The sequence below is a fragment of the Echeneis naucrates genome, chromosome 5 (assembly GCF_900963305.1).
Source record: "Echeneis naucrates chromosome 5, fEcheNa1.1, whole genome shotgun sequence".
NCBI lineage: Eukaryota > Metazoa > Chordata > Actinopteri > Carangiformes > Echeneidae > Echeneis > Echeneis naucrates.
Window position 1 is genome coordinate 16316732 of NC_042515.1, and position 26607 is coordinate 16343338.

At 40.3% G+C, this 26607-nt stretch overlaps 3 protein-coding genes across 7 annotated transcripts in view; all 3 read left to right on the plus strand.

Moving 5' to 3' along the window:
- Positions 1-16878, plus strand: part of LOC115044288 (arf-GAP with coiled-coil, ANK repeat and PH domain-containing protein 3-like) — a 48716-nt gene extending 31838 nt beyond the window's left edge. The window contains exons 9-27 of one of the 5 annotated variants that reach the window (XR_003840776.1): positions 334-408; positions 1760-1771; positions 6541-6653; positions 6965-7016; positions 7550-7650; positions 7791-7902; positions 8026-8258; positions 8390-8459; positions 8612-8706; positions 8860-9080; positions 10062-10151; positions 10306-10407; positions 10568-10791; positions 11179-11288; positions 11444-11554; positions 12006-12067; positions 12313-14011; positions 15335-15384; positions 16294-16366. Coding sequence is in view for 3 of the 5 variants with exons in the window: in XM_029503276.1 (XP_029359136.1) it covers positions 334-408; positions 1760-1771; positions 6541-6653; positions 6965-7016; positions 7550-7650; positions 7791-7902; positions 8026-8258; positions 8390-8459; positions 8612-8706; positions 8860-9080; positions 10062-10151; positions 10306-10407; positions 10568-10791; positions 11179-11288; positions 11444-11554; positions 12006-12067; positions 15335-15384; positions 16294-16362 (1902 nt within the window). In the remaining 2 variants the exon portion in view is untranslated. Of the gene's footprint in view, positions 1-333; positions 409-1759; positions 1772-6540; positions 6654-6964; positions 7017-7549; positions 7651-7790; positions 7903-8025; positions 8259-8389; positions 8460-8611; positions 8707-8859; positions 9081-10061; positions 10152-10305; positions 10408-10567; positions 10792-11178; positions 11289-11443; positions 11555-12005; positions 15385-16293 lie in introns of all 5 variants that reach the window. The other 4 variants (XM_029503277.1, XM_029503276.1, XM_029503278.1 and 1 more) reach the window with 4 other exon arrangements.
- A 277-nt stretch (positions 16879-17155) lies between these two features.
- On the plus strand, positions 17156-24685 carry ube2j2 (ubiquitin-conjugating enzyme E2, J2 (UBC6 homolog, yeast)). Its single transcript, XM_029502047.1, has 7 exons — positions 17156-17281; positions 18607-18737; positions 21421-21461; positions 21569-21671; positions 22573-22711; positions 22797-22877; positions 22970-24685. The coding sequence occupies exons 2-7, from the start codon at positions 18607-18609 to the stop codon at positions 23258-23260; spliced, it is 786 nt and encodes a 261-aa protein (XP_029357907.1). The 5' UTR covers positions 17156-17281; the 3' UTR covers positions 23261-24685.
- A 252-nt stretch (positions 24686-24937) lies between these two features.
- LOC115044098 (E3 ubiquitin-protein ligase rnf168-like) lies at positions 24938-26060 on the plus strand. Its single transcript, XM_029502941.1, has 3 exons — positions 24938-25060; positions 25137-25471; positions 25582-26060. The coding sequence occupies exons 2-3, from the start codon at positions 25149-25151 to the stop codon at positions 25694-25696; spliced, it is 438 nt and encodes a 145-aa protein (XP_029358801.1). The 5' UTR covers positions 24938-25060; positions 25137-25148; the 3' UTR covers positions 25697-26060.
- Positions 26061-26607: the final 547 nt, after the last annotated feature.

A 26607-nucleotide genomic window follows, 5' to 3' on the forward strand; every position in this document is an offset into this window, starting at 1 on the left:
TCCTTATTGACAGCAGCAAAAATCTTGCATGTGCTCGATTAATGAACCTATTCCACTCTTTGCTTGTTTTTTTCCTGTTAGTCTACATGATGTGTCTCATCACTGGACTTGTATGTTATTAGACTTTTTCATTTAAGCTTGGCAAGCATGATGAATCTAGTGAAAAACACACCGGTTATCGTCAGTGAAAATGTTCTGTTTTTTTTAATCCGAAGCTAATGACAAGCTAAAAAAGCAGGAACAGAAAAGATAGGGTAGTTCTTCACGTGTGTGAGTCTTGTTTACATTAACCTACTGTGCCACACTGATCTTGCTATCTTCTGTTCTGTGCAGCTGGATCAGCTGGTCATCGACTCAGCAATGGAGAAACGGGAGTTGGAGCACAAACACGCCCTAATCCAGCAAAGAGTGAGAAAATAGCACAACACTGCACAACATCCTCCTCTTACATTTCTATAGTCGGTGGAAATTAGCGTAGGTTCCCCTTGTCCTCTCCTAGATACATCGGGGCTTTTCAGTTTCTGCACAGTTAGATCAAAACTCTGCTCTACGACTGAACAATACAGAGAAACACCTCATATGTTCTGAAATATACAATGATGTGGAAAACAGAAATCCTGTAACAATATATTGACATCAATACATGTATTTTTACACACACTTACAGAAGCATGTTTTGATCTCTCGTGACATGTCAACTTCAATCAATGGTAGTGGACTGTTATTCTTTTTAAAGCTGTTTTATGCAGATTTTTTCTGACAGATAAGATATAAGATGTAAAAGAAAATACTTTTTTTTTTTTTTTTCAGAGTAATTTTATTATATATATTTACCAAGTGGGAAATATCAGCTGTTGGTATCCTGATGATTTATTTGTCAAATATATTTTTATTGAACTTGATTTTCATATCAACATTTCTGACACTAATTTAGTGTGACAGTTACCTTGTCGGCTGAGAAGCATATCAAAAACAAATTTGTTTATGTGCATTTATGAAATGTACGACATATCACAACCAAAAGCTATCTCCAGTTGGCATCAAAAATGTCACTGGAAAATTAATAAAAAATGACAAAATTATTCTTACACCTGTCTGGTAGCAAATCACTTTATATTTTCCTTGTTTTTAATTTTCTTTGTAGTTCAGGCGGAACAACGTCTTCAAAATAACTACAACGAGGGAATGAGCATGACTGTATTTCTTTCCCTTTTTTCCATCAGGCTCAATTTAAGGGATTAATAAAGGAAAGTAGTTCCCACAAAGACAGTTCAGCAGACTGATTTCAGAGGTTCCTCATCTGAACAAAAACAACTCTTTCAGTCCTTTGTGCACAGATGCACAAAAACCATCCATCTGTTACCTGAAGAGATGCCAACAGTATGGCTGTTTTTCAGCCTGATTTGGCTCATCCCTGTGATTGATTTAATTGCCAAGTGAAAGCATCCTGCCAGAGCCAGTGCATGGCATTGTGCCCGACCTAATGGCCTTTCAGCAACCTCACTGAAACCTCCTGCTACTGTTGAAATAATAAATAAATAAATAAATAAAAACAATTGCTTCTTGGAGACCTTGTGTATTTCAGGGAGTAAAAAAATCCACCCAAAAACTATGTTTAAACTCCCTCCAGAAAAGACACGTAGTTTCTCATTAGGACGTGTTTATTTTTGTGAAGTCAGGCAATAGTGATTTTTTTATTGATACATTTCTCTCCCTCTCTTCACCGTGCCCCTGCCTGGTTGCATTCTTCCACCACCAGACTCTGATGCAGGTGAGTCTTGCTTTTTGTTTTTTGTTTTTTGTTTTTCTTTCCATCTGCAGCATTAAAATCTATCCTCAGCCTACTTGTCACAAAAGTATCAAGACAAATCTCCTTTTGAACTGTGCCACAGTATGCCAGCCGGGCATTATATTAGGGTTTTTAGGGTTGTTAAGGATTCTCAGAGGATTTTTTAGCTAGTTGGTGGAGCTGTATGATGATGATGATACCAGTGATCCAGTTTTATTTTGACACCTGTTGTTTAGTACATACTTATGTAAGAGCCCTTAGTAACTGTCACATTGCACATGCAGCAGCCTCTCTGGATCTCTGTGTGCATTTACATTTCTATAAACGCTCCTGTTTACATCACACTCCGGCTTTAACTGGCACACATAGTGGTACCCCCTAAAATATGGACTGGCAGATGTCTGGGTCTCAATCTCTGTGAGCGTGGTAGTTATTTAGCAGCGTAGAACAGATTGACATTTTATGGCCATGCTGCCACCTGTAGCAAGAATCAATAATAATAGATGCAGCATATGTGCATGTGTGAGAGGTGAATGTCATTGTCGTTGTGTGGAAGCATGTGGGGACATGATAGAGGAATCATCATCAATGAAATGCATCTTATGCAGCAATTTGCCTTTCAGTTGACTTGGTGTTGCTTGTTCCTGCTTGTGTGGGCAAACAGCTTTACATTTCATTTGTTATTCCTGTTGTGCAACCTAATTCTTGACGCCCTTTTTTAGTAGTGTTTTCTGACTCATGATGTGTAACACATTTTTCCTTTATACCAGCTAAACTTACCTTGCTTTCATTGGGCAAAAATTTTTTTATGTTTAATTTGTTCCTGTTCCCTTGAACTCTTTTTTCCTTTTTCTTCTCCTCTGCCTGTATATCTCTTTCAACACTTTGCTCCAAAAATCCTACTATTTTGTGCTGTTCCCTTTAATCTGAAAACCTAACCCTGAGGAATTGTTAACATTTCAGCAAGCTTAAGAAGATGTCAAAGTAGAAGCTTGGTAATTCTAATGATGATTTCTTCTTTTGTGTTTGGGCATTGTTTTCCATTATTATTTTAATTTGTTATATTGAACCATAATCATTTAAAAGCTTCAATATATAGCAGGATTGTTCTATTATTCTTTTCTCTTCTCTCCGCCTGTTTTTCTAAATCCTTTATTGTCCTGTCAGTGATTAGTTCTTTGCTATTCTTACCAAAGTTTTCTGTGAAATAAACAAACCAATTTTTCATTTCACCCCCCTTTTCATACCCCTCTCATGCCACTGAATGTTCACTTCACTTCATGCTGAGCAGCTAATCAATACATCACACACATCATCGCATTTGGTCTGTCTTCTGTCCGTGTGCTGTGTGTGGCGAAGCTAGTTAAAGGCAGTTAAATACAGTGAGGAATAATCCACTCCTGAATGCCAACTCTAGTAACAGGTCGGTTTCTCACCAAAGACTTTAGATATCTGACTATGCATGATGCCAAACTTGGCCCCTTCCTTCGTCCACTTCCAGCTGCCAAAGTCAACAGACGGCATAACAGTAGGTGATTGAATCTGAAATGGCAGAGCAAGAAGACAAAGAACAGAGGATGAATAAAGAGAGAAGGAAAATCAGAGGAGAGGAGAGGAATTCAAAATCAGGATTAAGAAGGAGAATTAAGCTGTAGAAGAATTGTACCAAAATACATATTAGTATACAGGCCCTTAATTATTTGGTTTTAATCTGTTAGTCCCAACTCAGTTGCCAATGTATTTTTTTTTTCCATTTTGCACCAAATGAGAGCATAGATTAAAGACATTGACTACAATTCTCATCTTTGTTCCAAATGAGCTTTTTGTGACAATGCAAATGCTCTATCTCCTCACAAAACACTGGGCCTACGAGTAAAGGCATTTTACACAGAAAGTCATACCTGGTTAATGTGCAAAACCTGACATAGATCAGATTGTTATAGACATTTATCAAATTATATTTATGAAATGATTACCGTTGCTGTGTCTATTGAAAAAACAAAACAGAAAATTGAAGAGCAATAGTAACAGAAAAAGGCACACAGACTCAAATGAAAATGTTGCCAAGAGCGATCTCAAGTCTTCTCCCCTGAGCGCTCTCCTCCTTTTTTTAGACTCCATATTCAAATGCAGTGGAGCCTCGACACCACAGCAGAGTTTTTAAATTATAGATGGCATACATTCTTTATTAATAGGTCATTAAGCAACTGCAGGAATCATACTCAGAAAAGAATAAGATGGCTTCATTATGAATTAGTTAGTGGTTCTTCAGGATACATTTGATGTCGACATGGACAAGTTATTTCAGTGGGAGGGGTTGGTCGCCACAACTAAGATGGAAGAAAGTAAAAGATGGTGCAGGGTAAAACTTTTTCAACAATATGTTTAAATATTTTAATAGACAGCGTGAGCATCTGTTGTTATGAAAACACACCCTGTCATTTGTGGCATTCCTACAGACACCAAACCAGATCAATAGGTTTTATCACTCCCTGCCCGGCAGAGGATCAGCCTGGATTCACAATCCTTCACTTGTCCTCATCCTCTACTTGTTTATGCTTCTCCTTTCACCCCTTAGCCCCATTTTCCCTGGTTATAGCAAATATGATCACCCCTCCCCATCTTTATGTCTGTCACACACCGCCCTTGTGTCCTCTATTCTCTGTCAGCAGTGTTTTATATGGACTTCATTGTGTCTCCCTGGGGGACTGGTGCCTCAGTTCTCTTCTCTCCATTGTTACAGCGCTTCCTAGTAAAAGTCAAATGAGAGACAAAAGTTGGAAAGTAAGACAACTGTGAGAGTAAACAAATCTAAATAAAAGTTGTGTAGCCACCGCTTCATTACAATACACTTCTTGTGAGCTATGGGGATTTTTCCGAAGTATTCCTTTTATTCCTACATTTTCTGAGTCACCCCTACAGCGGGATCGTTCTTGTTTTCGCTCAGTCAGTGACTGTGTCGGTGTTGTTGTTGGTTTTCGGTTGTGTAGCACGCCCCGAGCCGGCTGATTTAAGGTGGGAAGAGCGTGGTCCGGGCGGGTGTTTGGGGAGCAATAACGTCAGCTTGATTAAACAGGAACAGTGCTCAGGTCGGCAGACAGATGGAAACTGCGGCCGCGGCCGGGTCAGCTGTATGCTAATGAGCCGCTAGCGCCGGTGAGGTCAGCAGGTGGCGGGGTGACGTAGCGGCACGAGCGCGCTGCCGTCGGCTGGAGGTGTGCGTGGGAAGGAAGCGCGTGTTTCTCCCGGTCCGTAAGCTGCGGCACGGTGGAGACGCTGTCATGTCTTAGACCCCCCTCCTTTTTTTCTTAGCTTCATTCGGAGTTTATTTATTCTGTAAGTCGCACATTGGAAATGCTGCTGGATGCAAGTGTTTTAAAGATGAAGATATTTGGCAGGCGGGACTGTTCGCTGGTGAGAAAAGAGACTTATTTTATATTTTGTGTTAGTTTGAATCAACACGTTTGTTTATCTCATCATCATGTTTATTTTGCATTTCAGATTTTATACAGCAAATTTTTTTTCAAGTTAAGGGGAAAAAACCAGACTCACAATTGGTTCATATTACACACCACAGTGACTATTAAAGTGTTGATGTGTGAGCTTGGATATTGTTGGGTTCCAAAGTCTGAGAGCTAAATGGGAAAGGGGTGCCAGACTTTTGAACCCCACTGTGTGTCTATCTACTGTTTTATCAGTGAGTTCAAAAAGACAGTCTTGTAGTTTTCCTTCTGTCCTGTTCACCTCAACATTGGTGAAAATAATGTAAACGTTGCATGTAGGATGTTTTTGATTAGTGTAGTTAAATGTACACATTTTTTGCTGTCCCAATGCCACCTGTGGATACTGCTTCTCTGAATCTTACACACAGCACTCAAATGATAGAAAAATGTTATTTGCAGTTATTGTGGGGATGATGGATGAAAAAGCAACAGATTCTGTTGTGTACAGTTAAAGTACGCAACAGAATCTGTGTGCTGTTATAGTCATTGGGGTGTCAGGGGAAAAAAAAAAATCACAGAGCCATTCTCTGATCTTTTCATCAACACAGCACTGTCCTGGGTGTGTGTTCATGTGTGTCTGAATGTGCAGTGTCTGCCTATTCGAGCAGTCTGCCATATGGCCTGTGCTACCTCCAAACCAAAGGTCTCCTTTAACAATAATGAGATCTAATCTCAGCCTGGACTCTTATTTAAATCACCTTAATGAGTAGAAGTCCAACTCTCTGTGGAAAAAACTGAAAAAGATAATAAATGAAAATAATGGATTTTTCAGCTTACAGGTATTGATGCTATGTTTAAAGCTAAACTAATTTACAGATGGACAGTGTAAAGAAGATATGGGCTGATGTTGATGTCTGTGGGAACACGCACATTTCAGAAAGAAGCATATCAAAGGCAGTTGCATTATATCAGGCCCAATATCTGTGTCATTCTTGTCGTGTTCCTTGGACTTTTACCACCAGTAGTATTACCCCACCTACAGCATGACACCATGCTACGGTATCTCTATCCAGCTGATTGATTTAAACTTTGTCTCTGATGTGTGGTTTATGGAGGTGAGGAGTTGAGTCTATTTGTTCTCCGGGACGACACAAGTGTTTTTCTACTGTATCCATAGGAATTAGCTAAATAATGGAAATGCTTCTTTTTAATTATATTAGTTCTTGGTAGTTCATCAGACACTTCCTTAAAATGAGATTGTACAGTAGAAAGAAAGCTAGACAGTAACATGTGTTTTTCTTCCCACAGGACTTTTCCTATGATGATCCCAAACTGGAATTCAATGTAGATGCACCCAATGGTGTCGTCATGGAGGGCTACCTCTTCAAGAGGGCCAGCAATGCTTTCAAGACCTGGAATAGGTAAAGGAGACGTAAAAAACGTAATAAAAAGATAACAACAGTTGAACATAGAGTATTATAATATTCGGAAATCATGTAAATAACATTTGTCAAATTAAATTTATTAAAACTATATTAAATATATGTGTATCTCTCATTGCCCAACTAAAAAGAATATAGAGTTCATTCTCTCTGTTGGTTTTGAAAGTTATGAATTATGAATGTAATGAACTTATAGAATCAGTATGCAGACTTTTGATTGACAGCTGTATGCCAATCTCATGCCACCTGACTCTCTCAGTAACTAATTTCATATCCTAAATCTCTTGCAGGCGATGGTTTTCAATACAGAACAGTCAGTTGGTCTACCAAAAGAAACTCAAGGTACACTTTCATTTTAAACATTTAAACTAAGTCTGAGCATATGTGCAGTTACAAAGGCATACTTTTAAACTTAATTTCATCTGTGTGAAATAATGATGAAGAGCCTGGGAAGGCAAGGAAGGAAATCATCCAGGTTAAAGCATCTTTTCTAGACAAATTTATCAACAGCGACACTCCGATTTTGTATTCCCATGGTGTAGAGCTATTTTTAGTGATTAGAAATAGTCCTACATTCTCAGGTATTGTATTTTATTTACAGGTAGTGCAGCGTGACATGTTTTTGTCTGTCAGCCACAAAAGCACTTTGCGATCTTTATCATATATCATACAGATAAAATAAAAATGTGCGTGTGCAACTGATTATTTAAAGCATGAAATAATCTGCATCTAATATGTCTTAACATCTCCACTGTGGGTGTTGAAGATGGGGCTGTTTTCAGTCTCTAGAGTGTAGAGAAACAGAACTTTTCAAGAGAGTAACTTGTTTTTTCTAACTTGTTTAAATATGTGTAACATTATAACACTACTCTCAGGACTCTTTGACTGTTGTGGTGGAGGACTTGAGACTGTGCTCAGTTAAACCATGTGAAGATAATGAGCGGAGGTTCTGCTTTGAGGTGGTGTCACCCACCAAGTGAGTGTGTGTGTATGTGTGTCTTTCAAAAGATGTATTTCTTCACTGGCTACATTTTTATGACTGATTTAACCGCTAAGTGAATAATATATAGATTCATAATAGTGGACATTTTATAAGCGCCATGTGTAAATCTGTAGGAGCTGTATGCTGCAGGCTGAATCGGAGAAGCTGCGACAGGCTTGGATTCAGGCAGTCCAGGCAAGCATTGCCTCTGCTTACAAAGACATCACTGACCATTATTACATTGAGGTATGAATATGCATGTGTTTACACAATACTCAAAAGTCACATGATACCAGAACTAACTATGCACATGGGCTATTTCTTTGCATTAAGATTTGGGCCTTGCCCACCACTGACCTGTCTTTGCAGCACCTGGACCGGACAGCCTCACCCTCCACCAGCAGCATTGACTCTGCCAGCGAACCCAGAGAGAGGGGGGAGAGAGCTGATAGAGGAGTGAGGGGAGGGGGAGAAAGCCTCCTCCAGAGGGTACAGAGCCTGCCGGGCAATGAACTGTGCTGTGACTGTGGCCAAACGGCTCCTTGCTGGGCCTCCATCAACCTGGGAGTGCTGCTCTGCATCGAGTGCTCAGGGATCCACAGGTAACTGCACTAACGCCAAATTATACTGTAAGAACAGCAACACGTGCACTTATATACAATATATAAAAGTTAGGATAAATTTCTCACCCTTCACTTGTTTGATGTTCTCTTTTTCTTCCTCCGTCTATCAGGAGTTTAGGCGTCCATTGCTCTAAAGTGCGCTCACTGACATTAGACTCGTGGGAGCCGGAGTTACTCAAGGTCCGTCTTTCTGACTCAAGCCTACAGCTTTTTTCTTTCTGTGCCAAGAGTTTTTGTTCCAGTAAAATTGTATTTCTGATTCTTTCAGTGCATTGCTAAAACAACGTTTTACATTATCTGTCTCTCCTCTGTCTCCGCTCTGTCACATTTAGTTGATGTGTGAATTGGGAAATACTGTGATTAACCACATCTATGAAGGAGGCTGCCAGGAACTGGGAGCGAAAAAACCCGGACCCTCCAGTTCAAGGTCAGTGTTTTGTTCTGAAATGAACACTATTGAACTCCATAGTTAGATACCTGTGGCCAAAAGATTGATGCCACTCTGAAGACAGTTTGATTATCTGTATACATCATGTCTCCTATGAATCAAGAGTCTGCATATGTGATAATCCCTCTACAGGCAGGAGAAGGAAGCCTGGATAAAGTCCAAATACGTTGAGAAACGCTTCCTAAAAAAAATGAGTGGAAGCGAGGCATTGGTGGAAGGTGAAAGGAAGTCACGCCCCTGGACAGTGAAAAAGTGCCAGCGACACAACAGTTCTGTCCGTGCCCCTAATAAGGCCCGCAGGAAATACCACCGCTATGAGCCAGGCAGCACATCACATGCAAACCTGTCAGCAGGTCAGTCCAGGGAATTGATTTTCCTTTGATGGCTTTCATGTTCTCCAACAGCCAACCTTGTGCCAACACCCATGAAATTACGAAACATTAATCATTACAAATACACTACAAAAGCATAAAATTTATCTGAGAAACACATACTCAAGTTTGTGATGCACTGGTAAAAAGAAAAACTTTAAAGTATAATAACCACAATATGCAGTTGAACTCGTGATAAAAATATGCAAGCTAAGAGTCTTTAGTTGACATGAAGCTGCAACCCATCACAGTGAGATGTATAACCTATATATGGGGGGTGTTCGGGTCTCTGGCAGTGTTCAGTGCCTTGTGAAGACATCAGCTCTATGAAGCTCCTGAATAGAGAGTAGGGAAGTTCATATAACAACTGCTCTGACAGAGCTTTAGTGTCACTGTTGTGGTGATGCAATATGTCAGCACACTCTCAGCATTGCTTCTGTAAAAGGTTGTGAGAGTCTTAAGGGGCAGTGCCGCTTGCTTCAGTGCAATCTCTGTTGGCCCATTTCACTGTGTTGGTTGTGTTCAAGGACTAGTTGAGCCTGTGTGACGTCTGCACTCCACGAACTCCACTGTGGAGCCACTGATGCTAAGGAGCTTAAACTGTGATGTTCTGAAGTCAACGATCATCTCCTTAGTCAACATTGTGCATTAGGCTAGAGTACATAGAAAGTTCATATAAGTGTGACCTCCTTCCAGTACAGTGTGTCATTCTTTCTGCTGATGATGGTTGACAACAGATTTGAAGATCTAGTTTCAGAAGAATCTGGCAGCAGAGATGTGTTTTAATCACATGAACAGTATTTCATCATTGAGGGTCAGGGCAGCAGGGCTGTAATAATTGTATGACACTGGGATTATTTTGGTGGTCTTGAAGTATCTCGGGACAGTGGCTTGTCTCAGAGAGATGATAAAAAGATTAATCATCCAAACTGAAATACTGGGATTTCTTGCCTTCTGCAACAGCAGCAGCAAAGTTTCGCCGGGACTCCCTGTTCTGTCCAGATGAGCTGGACTCATTATTTTCCTACTTCGACACCGGCTCAGGTCCTCGCAGTAAGTGCATTTAAACAGTCAGTACACACACAACCCTGTACTGTAAATAAATAACTCACACATTTATGTGGATTTCCTCCAGTGATAGTGCCTGTGTGAGTAGAAGAGTAAGTGCTGTGTAATGATTAACGTGTCCGTGGCTTGGCGATGCTTGGCCCTGCAGGTCTTAGCAGTGACAGTGGTCTGGGAGGAAGCACTGATGGCAGCACTGATATCTTGGTTTTTGGCTCAGTGGTGGACAGTGTCACAGAAGAAGGTATGCGTGCTTGTTTACACATAAATAATAATGATAATAATGTTTTTGAGAATATAAACAAGGTTTTATGGGTTGTTGTTTTTTTTTAAGTACTGTGTGATGCAGCAATGATTCAGTTTTTCCATCATTACCAAAATCCTGTTTCATTACGTAAATTTAGAGGAGGAGTCAGAGGAGTCATCCAGTGGTGAGGTGGAGATAGAACAGGAAATGTCTTCAGACCCAGAGGATCCAAGAGAATTGCACCCGGGGGCGCTCCTGTACCGATCCTCACGTCTACACAACCTGGCACTCATGGCTGAGGCACTGGCACATGGAGCAGATGTGCATGCTTCAAGTGAAGAGGAAGAGGGCAAAACACCACTCATACAGGCAGTGACTGGGGTGAGACCCAGTGTCTGTTCAGCCAGCAACAGTGTTTGAGACTGAGAGGACTGGAGATATACTACCTATTTATTTGATGGAATTACTACAATGGAGTAGATGTCAAATCAATATGGAGACTGTCTAGGTTAAAGAATAAAAACGAACAGTCTACTAAAAGTTTTTACCCCAGTTTTGTGGATGCATAATCATAGTAATAAAAAATTAAAAACCAGAAAAACATTACCCTCATTGACCATGTGGTCTGCAACTAGGATCTGTGGAAGAAACTGCTTGATAGAGGCAAAATAAATGTCTGCACTAATGTTAAATGGCCAATAACTAGCCTTTCCATGGCTAAATAAACTGACAATACCAACTCACTCTTTCTGTCTGTCCATCTGCCAGGGGTCTCTAATAGCTTGTGAGTTCCTGCTACAAAATGGAGCCGATGTGAACCAGAGGGACATGAGAGGCAGAGGTCCGCTACACCACGCTACCTACCTGGGACACACTGGGTAAGAAAAGCCTCAAAAATGAAAGGATTAATAGTTGTTCCTGTGCACTCCCAAAGTCCTGATTCTTGTTCAGGTTTGCGTGCAGTGGAAATACAAATTGTACTTAACAACCACTGTATTGATCTTTGTGTGTGCCAACATCTTGTCTTGTACAGCCAGGTGTGTCTCTTTCTGAAGAGAGGAGCTTCACAGACGGAGGTGGACGAGCAGGGTCATGATCCTCTAAGCATCGCTGTGCAGGCTGCCAACGCAGACATCGTTACCTTGTAAATCCCTGTAATCATTCTTAGGCATGAGGAGGCTGTAATCGTAACATGTACAACCAAATTCCAATTAAACGAGACAGTGTTAAAGTGAGACATTATCAACTGTTTTATATCTGACAACTAAAATGAACCCTTCGTGTAATCTTTCTAATGTTCTTTAATTATATTTAATAATTTTTCTGTCATTTTGTAAGATGGTGTTGATGACCTTTTCCCTGTTTCTTCCTTCTTCTCATCCTCTCTCTATTGTGAACTCTCCTCACTGCTCTTTACCATTTCACCACCTTTAATGCTCTCCACATCACAAACCTTTCACTTTCTTTACCTTTCTTTCTTTCTCACTGACCTCCATTCTTTGTATTATGCACATTGCCTGCACATTTCTGCTTCTGTGCTTGTCCTCCCCTTCTCCTCCATCCTTTTTCCTCCCATTCTTACTTCTCTTCACCAGATTACGTCTAGCGCGGATGAACGAGGAGATGCGAGAAGCTGAGGCTCCATTGGGTCAACCAGGTCAATACCCCAGCAGCAGCCCTACTGAGCAGCAGTATAAGAAATGCATCCAGGAATTCATCTGCCTCACTATAGATGAATGCTAGTCATTTCTGTATCCAAGAGCAGAACTTGTGCTCTATGCATTGAGGATATGTATTTATATACATATATATACATATATTGATCCTCCTGACTGACCGAAATAATAATTGTGTAGACGAAGTTGTCCCTAGACACTGATCTGTAGTCTGTTATTTACATAGATCTGGGCTTATGGGCAACTTCCTGGGGCTGCCTGGGAGGAGAGGAAAGTACCACTTGCTCACTATGGGGATCAGTTGTGCCATGGGAGACCCCTGATGGGCCTTTTTAACTCTACTGATGATACAATCACCTCCTTATCTCTGCATATCTGCTATGTTTCTGCTTGCCGTTACTCTGTACTATCCATGCTATACTAGTTAAGTCACACAGAGTAAAATTCGTTTTTGGTGTTTTGCTAACAGGATTATCCTCTAATTTAACATAACATGGTGTAACCTCTTGTGTCAGGGTGTGGGTTTACTGTTGGCTAACAGCTCTTACCTCTGAAGAATTTTTGCTGCATTAACACCCTACACTTTATATCTATCCAACATCTAACTTACCCATATTTTGTTAATCGGAGATGTAAATACACATATTTAGAGGTTATATGGGTAATCTTTTAGCAATGTTCTGTGGCATGAGGTGAAGAAAATGGTAATTTGTTCCATTATTTAAAGAAAAAACGAGTAACTGAGAAGCTACAATGGAGGTGGGCAGGGTAGTCAACTGTGTACAAACAGGGGTCAGCAAGGGAAATGTAATGTAAAACTGTGACTAAAATACTGAAGGGCTCGTGGGGAAGAGCCCTCGCTTGCTTCCTGAGATACTTTGTGACATGATGAGTGAGTGAGTGAACAGGACAGTAAATGAGTGCATGTGTCAAAGAATGCTGAGAGACAGAGTTGAATAATATGATATTATGTTGCATTATGTTAAGAAAAAAAGAAACTGTGCACTTTTCCCATCTACAGTATTATCTTCTTTTTTTACATTGTTTATTGTCTGCAAAGTTATTTTCTATCTATCAATGGTCTATTTTATTTCTTTTTTATTAGTATTATTTATGTCTATCTCCCCAGAGGACTAGTGCAATGCATAATTTGTTGCAGTATTCATCTGCATTTCTGTTAAAGATTGTCATTTTAGTCTGAAAGCATTATTTAGAATGAATGACAAGAAGTCGTTGGATTCCATCGTGTAAAAGCACTCACAAAAGACCAATTGCTTTTATTTTCACTTTAGAATGGCCTTAGATTGCTCTGAGTTCAATTATTTGGTATCCAAGCAAGCCAGTGAAAGAGCTTTTACTGGCTTAAAGTAGAAATTGAAGTTAGGGTTGATTGTTTTGTTTTATGTTTATTCGTTGCCGTCATTTGTTGGATACGAGAGAGGATAAGAACTTCTAGTTGAAAAGTAATGTGCAGATAGAGGTTTTTTGCTTTGAGGGATTATATAAAACTGGATTTACATCTTACTATTCCTCTGTTCACTGCCATATACGGAACAAAGGTGACTCCTGAGTACAACACAGCTAAGTGTTTTTGTAAATACTATGGGAGTATCTGTGGTGACATCACAGAGCACATTTCTTTCAAAGAGTTTACTGTATACACTTGTGGGGTCAAAGGACTTCTATTTCTGGCTTTCCTCCCTGGTCATTGCTAACAGTAATCTCTGCATGCTTTGCCAGAATTATTTTTGGGAAGTTCAGCATTGTTTGCATTATGAGCATGATGAAATAATTTTCTATGGTTTGATCATGTCGTGCAGTGCAGTCCTGTGGAGTAAGCATGCACCACCATGACCCCTCCAGTGTCAGAAGTTCCTTCCTTTTTCACCTCTGTGCCAATCTTCCATCCATGGACCAAATTTGTGGTGACTTCCTCCTTCCTGTCATTTTTGTTTGTTTGTTTCCACCAAAACTTACAAACAGTCATTTTATTTGATTATTATTATTGTTGTTTTATTTTCCTCTGCCAAAGACTTTTTAAAGGGAAAGTGTCTGACATTGATGTTTATCACCATTTTTTAAACTGAAACTGTTCAGAGTAGATACAGCATAGTCTTATCATGCTTAGTGAAGTGACAGAGTGGTAGAAACACTGTCGGTGTATTCACGTGTTTGAAAGATGTTACAGAAAAGTGACTGATCAGAGAGATTTTGATATGGCAGGATATATTCTGCAATAGTTTGATGTACTGCAAGTAGAACCAGTGCAGGAGGTGATGTTAAGCTACTGTGACCAAACTGTTACGGGCTCAGGTCCTAACAGGAGTATTAAATGTTGTGTGTATTAACATAGGAGTGGTTAAAGGTGCAAAAATGCTGTAAATAGTACATGTGTATTTTCTCTCAGAGCCAACTGCCTGCCTCTCAGCATTCAATCACAGATCCTGACTGTTTGATCTGTTTAATGTTTTTCTTTTTATTCACTTACAAAAAAAACTTGTCTGACAGAACTGTATCATAGTTCTGAACTTCTTCTATTCAGTGACATTTGAATATCTTTGGAGTACTTTCTTCCTTGTCTTTAGAAGCACTGAGGGGACAAAAAAAGAAAAGAAAAATGCATACAATAAAACTGAGAAACTCTTGATGAACTAACCCTGCTGCCTGCTTGTTGCGTTTCCTATTTCATATCTATAACAGTCTCTCAACATTGCGGCAATATGTTTGAAATCCTTCAACAGAAAATTAAAGATGATCAATTAATAAAATATTGATTATTTTCTATCATCATTTCTAGATATCTAGCTCTGTTAAAAATATTGCCAGATGTTGGGAGAATACTATTTTTCACAATCTGGTCTGGTGTGTCTTTAAGTCTATAACAAACTTTTGGGTCGCACTTGGCTTATTCAAAGCAATAATTGGTTATCTTCCTGCCAACAAATGAAAGTGAGGTGTGCACATGGACATTTCTACACAAGTTAAAGATCATTTTAATGTTTAGGACCTCATGAGTATGAAGAAGCACTTCCATTTATAGCTTGCAGCTGCAACACTATGCCTTGAATAATTCAGTGTCTCCAGTGTGTAAAACATTTATGTAATCTGACAAATTGTAACACCATCACTGAAAGAAAATGTTTTCATGCGTAAGAAATGCCTGATTCCTCACCTTAAATTAATGTAAACAACACGTCTAATCGAGGAAATAACCATTGACTGACATGTCATTGCTTCTGTTACCACAGGGGTTGCCATGGGCAGCAGGAGAGTTAAAACCAAGGATGTTCGGGATAGAGTGAGTGAAGCCACCTGGGCCACCTTAAAAGGGCCACTAGTGTGATACTGTGATTCTCTTCTTGCTTCATGGTTGCGGATCTTTAGGGTGTTCGGATCTGTTGCCCTTTCTTTCATGGGCATAGTCTCTCTGGGAAAATATCTGAGGTTGTCTTGCTGTTGTGAATCTTATTTGTGTCTTCAGGTGAAACTGTTTATCATTTAGAAGTAGAAAGAAATTGTTTATTAAAGTGTATGTCCCAAGAATATCAGATAAGATATAATAATAATTCAGTATTCAGTAGTACAGTAGTAGTAGTACAAACCAACTCATGAGAAATGGTTAGGTATAAACAGTAATATTATAAAAATGAAACCGACTATTAAGCAAAATAACCACATAGGCTATTGATTAGGTGACTTCCAAATGAGAAGAAAACTGATATCAGGTTGATGTAGGACATGATGTCATTACTCCAGCCCCGTTAGATGTTCTTTTCAGTGAACAAACCCAGACTCTCAACCAGGACATAATCTTACAAAAAAAGAAGTAGAAGAAAATAAAAGCATATAACATAGCTCAAGTATGTATCAGCAAAAGACTTGTCTGGATAAACAAAAGATGTTTTATAAAATAATGAGTCTTACAAAGAAAGAAACTTATATTTCCCTGAAGAAATAGGTGTGTATGTACCGATGAGCTAAACTGAGGAGCCTCACTCTGTCTGGAGGCGATGTTATAGGGGGCTTCACTCTTTCATCTGTGCATAGCAGAGGTTTATCTGCTCTGTTTTTCTCTTTCAATGACGTCATCTGGGTTACTGGAGATTTCATTATTCCCTGGTTTATTTAAAAGCCAAGACCTACGACCTAACCCAGACTCAATCAGACCCACCCACCCCATCCTTGACTTAAGTGTCCCCTGTTGCAGATCACTTCTCCTGTGTTGATGTCTTTCGCGAGTTTTCTGTCCTCGCGTCTCTCCAGCCCGAGAAGTTGAGGAGAAGGAGCTTACAGTTCGGACGCTGCCAGGAGCCACAGTAACCACCACTGTCCACCACTTCATCTGACATCTCTTCAGTCTCTCGGGAACCAAAAGGGTGGCATTGTTTACCTTTAAAAGACATTTGGATGCTGGGGATTGAGTGCTGCAAGTGTAAGCAAAAGCTCAAAGCCCTGCTGACACTCGGGGATTTTATTTCTGGTTTGCAATTGCTCTCAATTTAAAATTGTCAATATATTTGGACAACCAAAGCCAGCGTAACTGACCATGACTATGTCAAAGATAATGTTAAATGATTTAAATGTTATTTCAAATGACCTGAGCAAATGTTTTCTAATGACAGTGACAGAAGTTGTCCTAGTCTGTCCTTGTCGTACTCTGTGATCAAACTCTACTAAGGCTTAAAATCTGTGAAGTATCTGTTTAATGTTCTGAATAATTTCATTTTGTCAACTGCAAATTTCCAAACCCTTTTGCGACTTGTAGAAGGAATAAAATTAATGGTCAGAGGTGACCGGAATGTTTTTTCTGCATCTCAATTTATGGTTTATTTTAAACTTGAGAAACTTTAAGAAAGGCACACAGACGATTTTCCAATGTTTGGTCATCACAGACTGCAAATGTAAGTAGGATTATTAATAATATTGAAATGTAGATGTTATTATATATGGAGAGAGGCATTATAATAAGACCTGACATTCTGGATCAGCCGGCAGCAGCAATGTGCTTTCTAAATAGTGTTCAACCGCTTTAACACAAAAGAAGAAGAAAACCGGAAGCGTCACTTCTGCTGTTGCTGGAAGCTAAAGCTACGTCGGTGCCATCGTCTTATCGGTTTGGGGGTTTGACAACAGAAACAACGCCCTTATTTCGTGTCCAGCCACGAATACCTGTTTTCACTGGAGTCTCTGGAGAGGTACGTGTGTGTTATTCGCCCCTTAGTTGCTAAATATGGGGGACTTTAGGGACTCTCGTTAATAACAGAACTGGACTTGCTAACGCCATGTAGCTGTGGCCTTGGTTAGCTAGCGTTAGCCGTTGGTGGCTAACGCAGAGACCAATGAACCTGGGAACTTCATCTGGGTCCAGAATGGCTTCCTGATCCGACAGCGCTCATATTGCTGTATCTATCTATCTATCTATATATATATATATAGATAGATAGATATATATATCTATCTATATATATAAAGTGAAAACCAGCCACATGTGATGTTGCTGTTGTGCAGTCTGTAGCTGCTGTCCGGTTTGTTTACAGTCGGGGTGGTGGGGGGGTCTGTCTGATTGTCTGAACTTGACGATCTGTTCCGGTGATAATAGCAGCGTGGCGGATTAGCCCCAGCTCAAACACACGATGCCTTCGGTTAGCTGTAATTAAGGAAGAAGAGAAACTGAAACGATTTGACCCCTGACACAGTCCTGCTCATGTCGGCTGTTAGCCGCACGACAGCAGGCTAACACGAGGTTGGGTTCATGGGGTGAAGGAAGGGGACAGTTACAAAATACATTAGTAGAATTTGTATCCGATAACTTAAAAGCTAATCATTTGACTGTCATTTGCTTCTGCAGCTTTGTATTTCATTGTAACCGTAAGTTAAGTCAATGAATGGCTGGCTCCAGCTTCCCGAAGGTGAATTTTAGCTGTTTTGTTTTTATTAAACTTGTATATAGACAACTTTTTGGCCTTTGACCAGGAGTCATCCTTTTATTGGTATTTCACCCACTGAACAGTTTATTAATCAATTAAGTTATCTACAGATAAGTCAATGCATTCAGGTGTGTCTGTAGTATTTAAATTGAAAAATGTTGCTGCACAAAGGACTAACTTTCTGGAAGGTGATGGTTATTTAAGTGCATCGCTAAGGTAATCTAGATTATCCATGACACACACTGTCAGCTGTGTAGTTTGAAACTAGGTCTGCAACAGTTCTGCAATACAGCAGTACTGTGCTAAGCTAATACCTGACTGTTACTATTATTCAAATCTTTTCAACATCTGAGGTGAAACAGAGCATGTCTAATCCACAGACACCATGATGCCAGCCAAGTGCAGGAAAACCATACAGTAGTAAAAGACTGAACTACCAGAGAGTAGTAATAGTTACAGTTGAAACATCTGCAGTGAAGGAAGGAAGTTCTAGTATTGCAGTGGAATACAACCTGACATTGGTGCACCAATAAGAATTTGTTAAGACCAGAGACACAGAGAAATCTACATCTACATGTCCTCTCAATCTTCAGATGAACAACAACGGGAATAAGAGAGCTCCAACCACAGCCACTCAGCGACTTAAGCAGGATTACCTCAGGATAAAGAAAGACCCTGTGCCTTACATCTGTGCAGAACCTCTCCCCTCCAACATCCTAGAATGGTAAGGTGTTCATCTTGTATGTTGGTGGATGTAAACACTCACCAGGCCTGATACTAATTCAGCTGGTTCAGAAAAAATTTTTCTACGACGTAAAACAGACGACAAATGCTGCTTACATGTTTGCATGTGGCAATGCACGTACTATGAGATTCAAGATGTCAGTCACTTAGAATGAGCAGTGCCAGCAGCTATAAAGACTTACCTGCGGATTATATAATTATCAAAGAATAGTTCTTGTGAATCCAATTATGTTGAATTTTTAGATTAAAAGAGTTGTCTTGCGAAAACTGGTTTGATTGGTTTTACCAGCTTTTCCAGGAAAACGCAATGAATGAATGAATGGACAAACTTTACTGCTGTGATACTGACACTACAATGAAATTGATCACACCAGCAAGAATCACCACAGAAGCACCCTCGAGCCCTTCGGTGGGTCTTTACATGTCTGTCTATCGACACATTTTGTCACAGCTCTGCTCATGTAACTAAAAACCATGTTGTCACGGGATCACCAGCTGCACTCAAGGTGACAAAATCTCTCCGCAGACGTGACTGCTGTAAACTGTCTCTGTTTTAGTTTCTACTACAAAAGGTGTCTTTATAGCCACGTGAGTGCACATACTCACATGGGGGTAAAGAAAAAACATCTCACACTCTCTGCGGCTGGTAATAATGTAAGAAGACTATAGAGTATGCACATATTTGTTCACACACACCATGTCCCTCCAAAAATCGAAAAAAACACCATGAAGTTGTTGTTAAACTCTAACTAGATAGAAATATTAAGTAACAGTATAATAAAAGTCAGATAAAAGCCACATTTGAAATGACTGTGGATGACTCACTTCAATTCACAATGAATTTCCTTTGGGTTACTTGGAAAAAATAATCCATTTATCCCGGATATGTTTACCTACCATAAAAGCAGGTAATGTATAATAGCAGGAGTCAACAGTTGGCTTTGCCAGTTCCTGTTGTTACCTTTGTACATTGGCTTTTTGCACGTCATGCTCTGTTGTAGATGTAATTATAAATGCAGATGCTCCCCTTTTCAACTATTTATTTACATTCTGACAACTTCGATTATTTGACCAACTCACCCAGGACCTCACAGATGGTGTCCCGTATCTCTTTTGCAGATGTATTTAAAGATGATCTATTTCAATTGAAATGTACGATACTAAGTGTGCAAACAGTACTCACTGAAGCCTTATGCTATTTTATTTATTTTTTTTACTTTATTTTTTCTTTATTTACTTTATTTTTTCTTTTACTTTATTTTTTTTACTGAAGTTAGGACATTATTGACCAAAATTTAAGGTGTTTACCTTACACACACCCCTTTTTATGTTTATGTTGGATTACAGTTTAAGTGCCATTTCCAGCCAGGTCAGACTTGAGTAATAACAAGGCATGATCACTGTTCACTGTCTATCATTCATCATAATGAAATAATAATATCAATTACGTTATTTAATTTACAGTATTTTACAATGACGATTGGCTCAGCTCAATTTTTGTGTGTGTAAACTTCGCCCAAGGAACAATGATTATTGAAGTTAACCAATGACAGAAATTCACAGCGTAGGCAGGAAAAGGTACGTGAATGAACCTCAGTAACACATAAGTGGGTTTTATTTTTGTTTTTTTTGCACATTTGCATAGAGCATGTTATGTTTCATGAGCTCTGACATCTGGCAAAGAGCAGCTTGACACTCATTTGTCTGAAAAATCCTTCCTGAATGGTGGAAATGTCTGACTGGCAGCTAAGGGAGAATTTGTTTGAGGTTCACCTTCTTTTTCCACCAGCACTGTGACTGTTTAAAGGTTGCACTCAGTAAAGAACAACAAACTATTATAATTGTTTCTCTTTTAATAGGTCCAGCAAACCCTTATTTTTCTACATGTGTACCTTTTTATCCATTGCAGATTATTTTATTTTATGTAACTTTTTTCCAACCAGCAACAAGAGGAGAAGAATGAGAGTTACATTTTAGTTGAAAATGGTAAAATGAGATACCAAACTGTTGTCATAAGCTTTGCATGTGGCAGCATGTGATGTGCATGTAAATATGCTCCTCCCCTCTGCTGCTGTTCCCCACTGTGTGATGAAGTAAACCCAGACCCTAGTCCTGGGAACTCTGGAGTTTAATGTGGAGCTTCAATTAGTAGGTGCTTAATTCATTTACAACCATTTTAAAATTAATGGCCAAATATTTAGATAATGAGTGAAGCAGTAAACAGTTTGAAATATGTTTCTCAAATGTGAGGACCCCTTATAGTAAACTAAACATTTTTAAGTTTAAGACCATGATCCAAAACAGGATATTTTAATGATGTGATCAGGAACTGTGGATACTATGATGAGCAATTTTCAGTTTTCTGGTGTTTTGTAAACCAAATTCATTTATTGAGAAAATGGCAGGCAGATCAGACTGTTGCAGCCTAAGATGTATGATATGCATCTTTGTATTAGAGCACTATGATGTGCATTATAATGCTAACAATGGGTAAAAAAAAAAAAAACAACAGAAATTTAAAGGAGACGCTGAAGTGAAACAACCGGAGGATGGCGATTTCACCACCTCCCCTTTTTATGGCTTCAAAGGAAATTATGTACGGATAGCTGAGCAGCTACTCTATATTTTTCTGGCTAACTGATTTTTTTTCCTGTCTTCTTTAGGCACTATGTAGTCAGAGGTCCTGAGAAAACGCCATATGAAGGTAAAAGCCCATGTTTTTAAACTATAGTGACATTGGTGCAGGATGTGTCCCAGACTACCACTGGAATTTTCATCTGTCAGGTGATATCATATCTGGTTTCATTTCAGGAGGATATTATCATGGAAAACTCATATTTCCTCGGGAATTTCCTTTTAAACCACCAAGTATCTATATGATAACACCAAATGGCAGATTTAAGTGTAACACAAGGTGAGAATTTACTATCTTATTGATGTATTGAAAGAAAATGAGGATTATAAGAATGTTCATGTCTCAGCACCAGTGACAGCCAAAACTTGTTTTTGGCCATAACTCACAAATTCAAATGCTGATTATGACCCAGTTTAATAAAAAAAATCTCCAAATATTAATTGATGAAAATTTAAGTCCAAATGTTTTTCTGCTTTAAAAAAAAAAAAAATTATTATTATTCAATGCTTATCCCATGCTGCAACTTTAGCTGCAGGAACTTTCCCCAGACACCAGGAACCAGGGACACTTTCTACCTACTTTCCAGTGGCTTGCAGTTCTGAACATTTCTGATTGGTCGAGTACCAATTGTGCTCTATTTCCCCCACAATGTCTACTCTGCAGTTGTGTGTTTTGCAGCATCTGTGTCCTTGCCAGGGTGGATTTACTGAACAACTCTGCAACATGATTAAGCACAATGAACCAAAGCACCGCTTAAATATCCTTCATGCTAACAGGCTGTTGACTTGCAGAATGGCTATCTATCTATCTATCACTTCACATGGCCTCATCGTAGTTTTTGTGTTGCCCTTTTTTATTTTTTTTCTTACCGCCAACCATTATTGGGGTTACAATTTGGTTGCTTTTTCATATGTCATCGGTCTGATTTACATAATCTCCATCGCACTTCAGGCTACGGAATGCCACGAACAAAGAGCCACATTGTTTCCACTTTGACTACTAAAAGGTGCCCCACCAAACATACGGAATGCTTTGTTTTGACACTACCGTGTTAATCTAAAAACCATTATAAAGGATTGTACCTTTTGTTTGGTTTGAAGACATTTAACCATAGTGTGCAAATTTTATTGAAAAATTCTTTGGTCAATATTTTCAAACTTTGCGTGTGTTTCCTCCACAGGTTATGTTTGTCCATCACAGATTTCCATCCAGACACGTGGAACCCCGCATGGTCAGTCTCCACCATCCTCACGGGTCTGCTCAGCTTCATGGTTGAGAAGGGCCCCACCCTTGGGAGCATTGAGACCTCCGACTACACGGTGAGGTTATCCAACTGATCATCACCGCCAACATGACATGACTAGTGACTCAGATATTCAACATGCATTTTATTCATTTTCTCAGAAAAGACAGCTGTCTGCCCAAAGCTTGGCCTTCAACCTCAAGGACAAAGTTTTCTGTGAGCTGTTTCCTGATGTGGTTGATGTAAGTAAGAGGTGATCTTTAACTTCCAATTAGATTCTCTCTTTATTTTCATCGTCCTTATATTGTCCCATCTCTGTCCCTCCGTCCACCAGGAGATGAAGCAGAAACAGAAGGCCCAGGAGGAGTTAAGCGTCCGCACTCAGCCCCTCCCACTGCCTGATGTGGTGCCCGACGGTGACCCTCAACATGCCCACTATGGCCTCCCTGCCATCAATGGAGGCCCCGTCCCACTCGGGGCAGCCAACCCCGCCCCTGGCCTGCAGCAGGCCAATCGCAACCATGGACTTCTAGGTGGAGCTTTAGCCAACCTGTTTGTGATTGTAGGTTTTGCAGCCTTTGCCTACACAGTCAAATACGTGCTGAGGAGCATAGCTCAGGAGTGAGAGGAGCTGGTTGAACAGCAATGCTCCCCCCGCAGGCGAGCCAGCTAATGGACTCCACATTCTACAAACACACTAAGTCGGGGATGGATGTTAAGTCTTGGGTCAAACGCCTCCTCCACCACCACCACCACCACCACCATGGACTTGGGAAAACAGAAACTCAAAGCTGACCCAACCAGGAAGGATTGAGAGGGAGATGGGGGGAGTGGATGGGACCACTTCAGGGGGAATTGGAGGGGGTTAATAAAGCGGTTGTGATCTGCTCTGTGCTTCAGGTGTTGATGTCAACAGTATGAACAAACTTGGCTCATGGGTTGTGGGAGAGTGCAGAACTGAGGACAAGCAGGGCAGCAGGTCATCACAGCACACTGGAGGGCTCAAGAAGAAAAATGTTTTACTGAGCTGTACTTAAATGCACCATTAGAAAAATCCCTGTGCAGTACTGAATTGAAATCTGAAATTTTACACATTTCCATGAAGTAGTTTTCATAAATTTGCAAAGGAGTTAAGAAAGGATTTATCTGCCTTTTTTTTTCATCTCATATGATACTTAGTCAAGGTGGAACAACAAGCCCAATTACACAGCTATGTAAGAAAGACAGAATCCCAAAAAACACATCATGGATTTCAGTTTCCTGCTTGTCTGCAGGTATAAGCCTGGACATGCAGTTGGTTTAACCCTCATTCATGCCTTTAAAAACCAGTTTTTAATCTGTGTCTGCATTGCTGTGATAACTTCCAGTCAGACAAATATGTCACTAATCATGATGCATCTTCAACACGAGTTGATGATGTGACACCCATAAATATACAAACAATCCCATGACGCAAACAGATTCAGGTCTGATGCGCGTCCACATGTTCTGCTCGGCGAACCCCTGAGCCAAGCAGTGCAGCCAGTTCATAGAAGGTTCAGCAGAGAGCAGCATCTCTTAAAATTGGCCCTAACTGACCAGTACACCCCTCTATATAGGTCCAAATGAGGAGATGCATAAAGACGACCTTTTGTTCCTGTACATTATTCTGACTTTTTTTTTTTTTGTGTTGTTCTCTTTATTTATAGACAGCCTTGGCTTGTCTGTCATGGTTTGGAGGAAAGGAGGAGTTGTTTGTTCAGCAGGGTGTTGCAGCAGTGTGCAGACAGGCCATGGCCCAGGCTCACATAATTGCTGATAATTTACTGTTGTGCGTTTAGTACAGATGGTTCTACTGTGTATCTAATGTTTTAACTGAAAATGACCTGAAAGCAGAAGACTGGCCTTTGTATTCTTCTTTTATTGGCGCCATCTTAAAAAAAATGATGATGATGATGATGATGATGATGATAGGAGTGCGTTTGTGTGATTATAAAGCAGATTGCCCACAAATTCCCATGCTTCAGTTGATCTTGTGTGACCTTGTATGTTTTCATAGTAAATGCAAATAAATGACCCTGCTTGGCAGGACGTTTTAGAAAAACATCCTGTGAGCCGCTTTAATGGTTCACATATCTTGCTTTACAAGGTCAAGGTTTCCTCTACCCAATAAATTTGATTTGATAGGACAGAGTACATCAGGTAGCGCTCACAGAGGCTGAGATCTGTTAATTAGATATTTCATCTTGGAATGCAGCATCATGTTTACTCTCAGTTCCTGAGAAGCGTGTTTATCATGTAAGACCGATTCCTTGGAAATGTTTCCTCCCCCGCGTGACAGCGCTCTTCCTGGTCAGGTGAGCTGCTTTTAAAAGCCGGCGTACTGAGCAAACCTGCACAACAAACCCTCTGAGCCCACGTCAGACAAGATCAGACCAGCAAAGAGGTGAGTCCTGATCCAACGCGGCTGCCGTTCATTCCATGTAGGATGTGTGGTGTGACTGCTGCTGTCCGGCCTGCAGGTTTCCGTCACCATGTTGGTCAGTGACGACCTGGAGTGCATCGTGTGCCGCCTTGAGTTCTCCCGGGGGGAGCGGGTCCCTCGGGTGCTCCACTGCAATCACACTTTCTGCGCCCCCTGCCTGGAGACGCTGTCCAAGCAGGACGGACACATCTGCACCGTCTCCTGCCCGCTGTGCCGCTGGATCACCTGCACCCGGGCCAGCCTCACCCTGCCCGGCTCCCTGTGGGTCAACACGGAGATCTGGGACCAGATAGGGGATGCGCCTCTGCGGGCCAGCACCGTGTCTGTGGAGCGTCTGGAGAAAACTGAGACCGAGGTGGTCGAGTCCAAGCAGTAAGTGGAGCTGTTTCCCCCAAACTGCCTGCTGGCTTTTGGTTTTAGCTGCAGTGTCATTTTGCATCACAATCACTGAAAGTCTCCCCCCTGTTTTCTTTCCTTTTTAGCTCTGAGTCAACACCGGTCTCCTTCAAGTCCCTTGTCCTACAGTTGCTCAGACGTGTGAAGCGGAAGAGAGGCGGGAGAACTGCTGACACCGAACCGAAGCAGACTTTAATTTAGTCCCTCTCAGGGACTCTGCAGGCGGCCGACAGCAGACAGTCCGGACCACAGTCCTGGATGTGAAGCGTTTATAAAGCTGTGATGAAGTTGAACGCGAATGAACTGCACCGCCTGACTTTTGTAAAAGGTCAAATGCAAAGAACTGAATCTGTTTGTATTGTAAAATTGTAAAATTGTTTGTAAAATGTAAAATTTTAAAATATTTGTAAAATATTCCACAATACACTGTAAATTATCTAAAATTATTGATGTAGTTATAGTATTTTGTTTATTTATACACCACAAAGGAAATCGTTTGTCTAATATATCGATTGTTATGTGTTGGAAAATGAAGAAAACTGTTGGAAAAGTAAAAGTTGTTACAAAAATACATTATTAGTCTCCAGTGTTTATTTTCCCGAATGAAAAGAAGTTGATACGTTTTGTATTGAAATAGATAAAGGTAAAATGTGTTTGTGATGCCAGAAAACCTAAAAAAAAAAAAAAAGAAGCTATTTTTGCTGATTGATTAGATAAGATTGGTCAACAAATAGCCGACGAACGCACCGTTATCAAATAATCATGAATCAAAGAGAAAATTTTAGTCATATCAAATATCAACACTTATTTGTCGAATTATTTCTGAGACATATAAAATGTAATTTGGCCTAAATTCCTCCTTCCTCCTGTGAAGGAGGTATACCCCCAGGGGAGCAACCCAACCGGACAGATTCAAGGTGAATTAACAACAGCAATGCACAAAACGTTGACGAGAGTGCTTGTGTGGAAAAATCAGTAAGAATGAGAAGGCTGAGATGCGAGAAGCGGCTGCAGACATCGCCATGCACACGTGGTGGAGTATGCAGCTGACACACTGAACGCACCTCCAGGCTGCACTGCTCCCTCCAATCAGCACCAGTGTCAGGACACCT

Coding starts and splice junctions, on each gene's coding strand:
- ube2j2 (XM_029502047.1), top strand. CDS start 18,607: ATGAACAACAACGGGAATAAGAGAGCTCCAACCACAGCCACTCAGCGA. Junction 18,738..21,420: donor CCCTCCAACATCCTAGAATG/GTAAGGTGTTCA, acceptor TGTCTTCTTTAG/GCACTATGTAGTCAGAGGTC. Junction 21,672..22,572: donor AGATTTAAGTGTAACACAAG/GTGAGAATTTAC, acceptor TTTCCTCCACAG/GTTATGTTTGTCCATCACAG.
- LOC115044098 (XM_029502941.1), top strand. CDS start 25,149: ATGTTGGTCAGTGACGACCTGGAGTGCATCGTGTGCCGCCTTGAGTTC. Junction 25,472..25,581: donor GAGGTGGTCGAGTCCAAGCA/GTAAGTGGAGCT, acceptor TTTCCTTTTTAG/CTCTGAGTCAACACCGGTCT.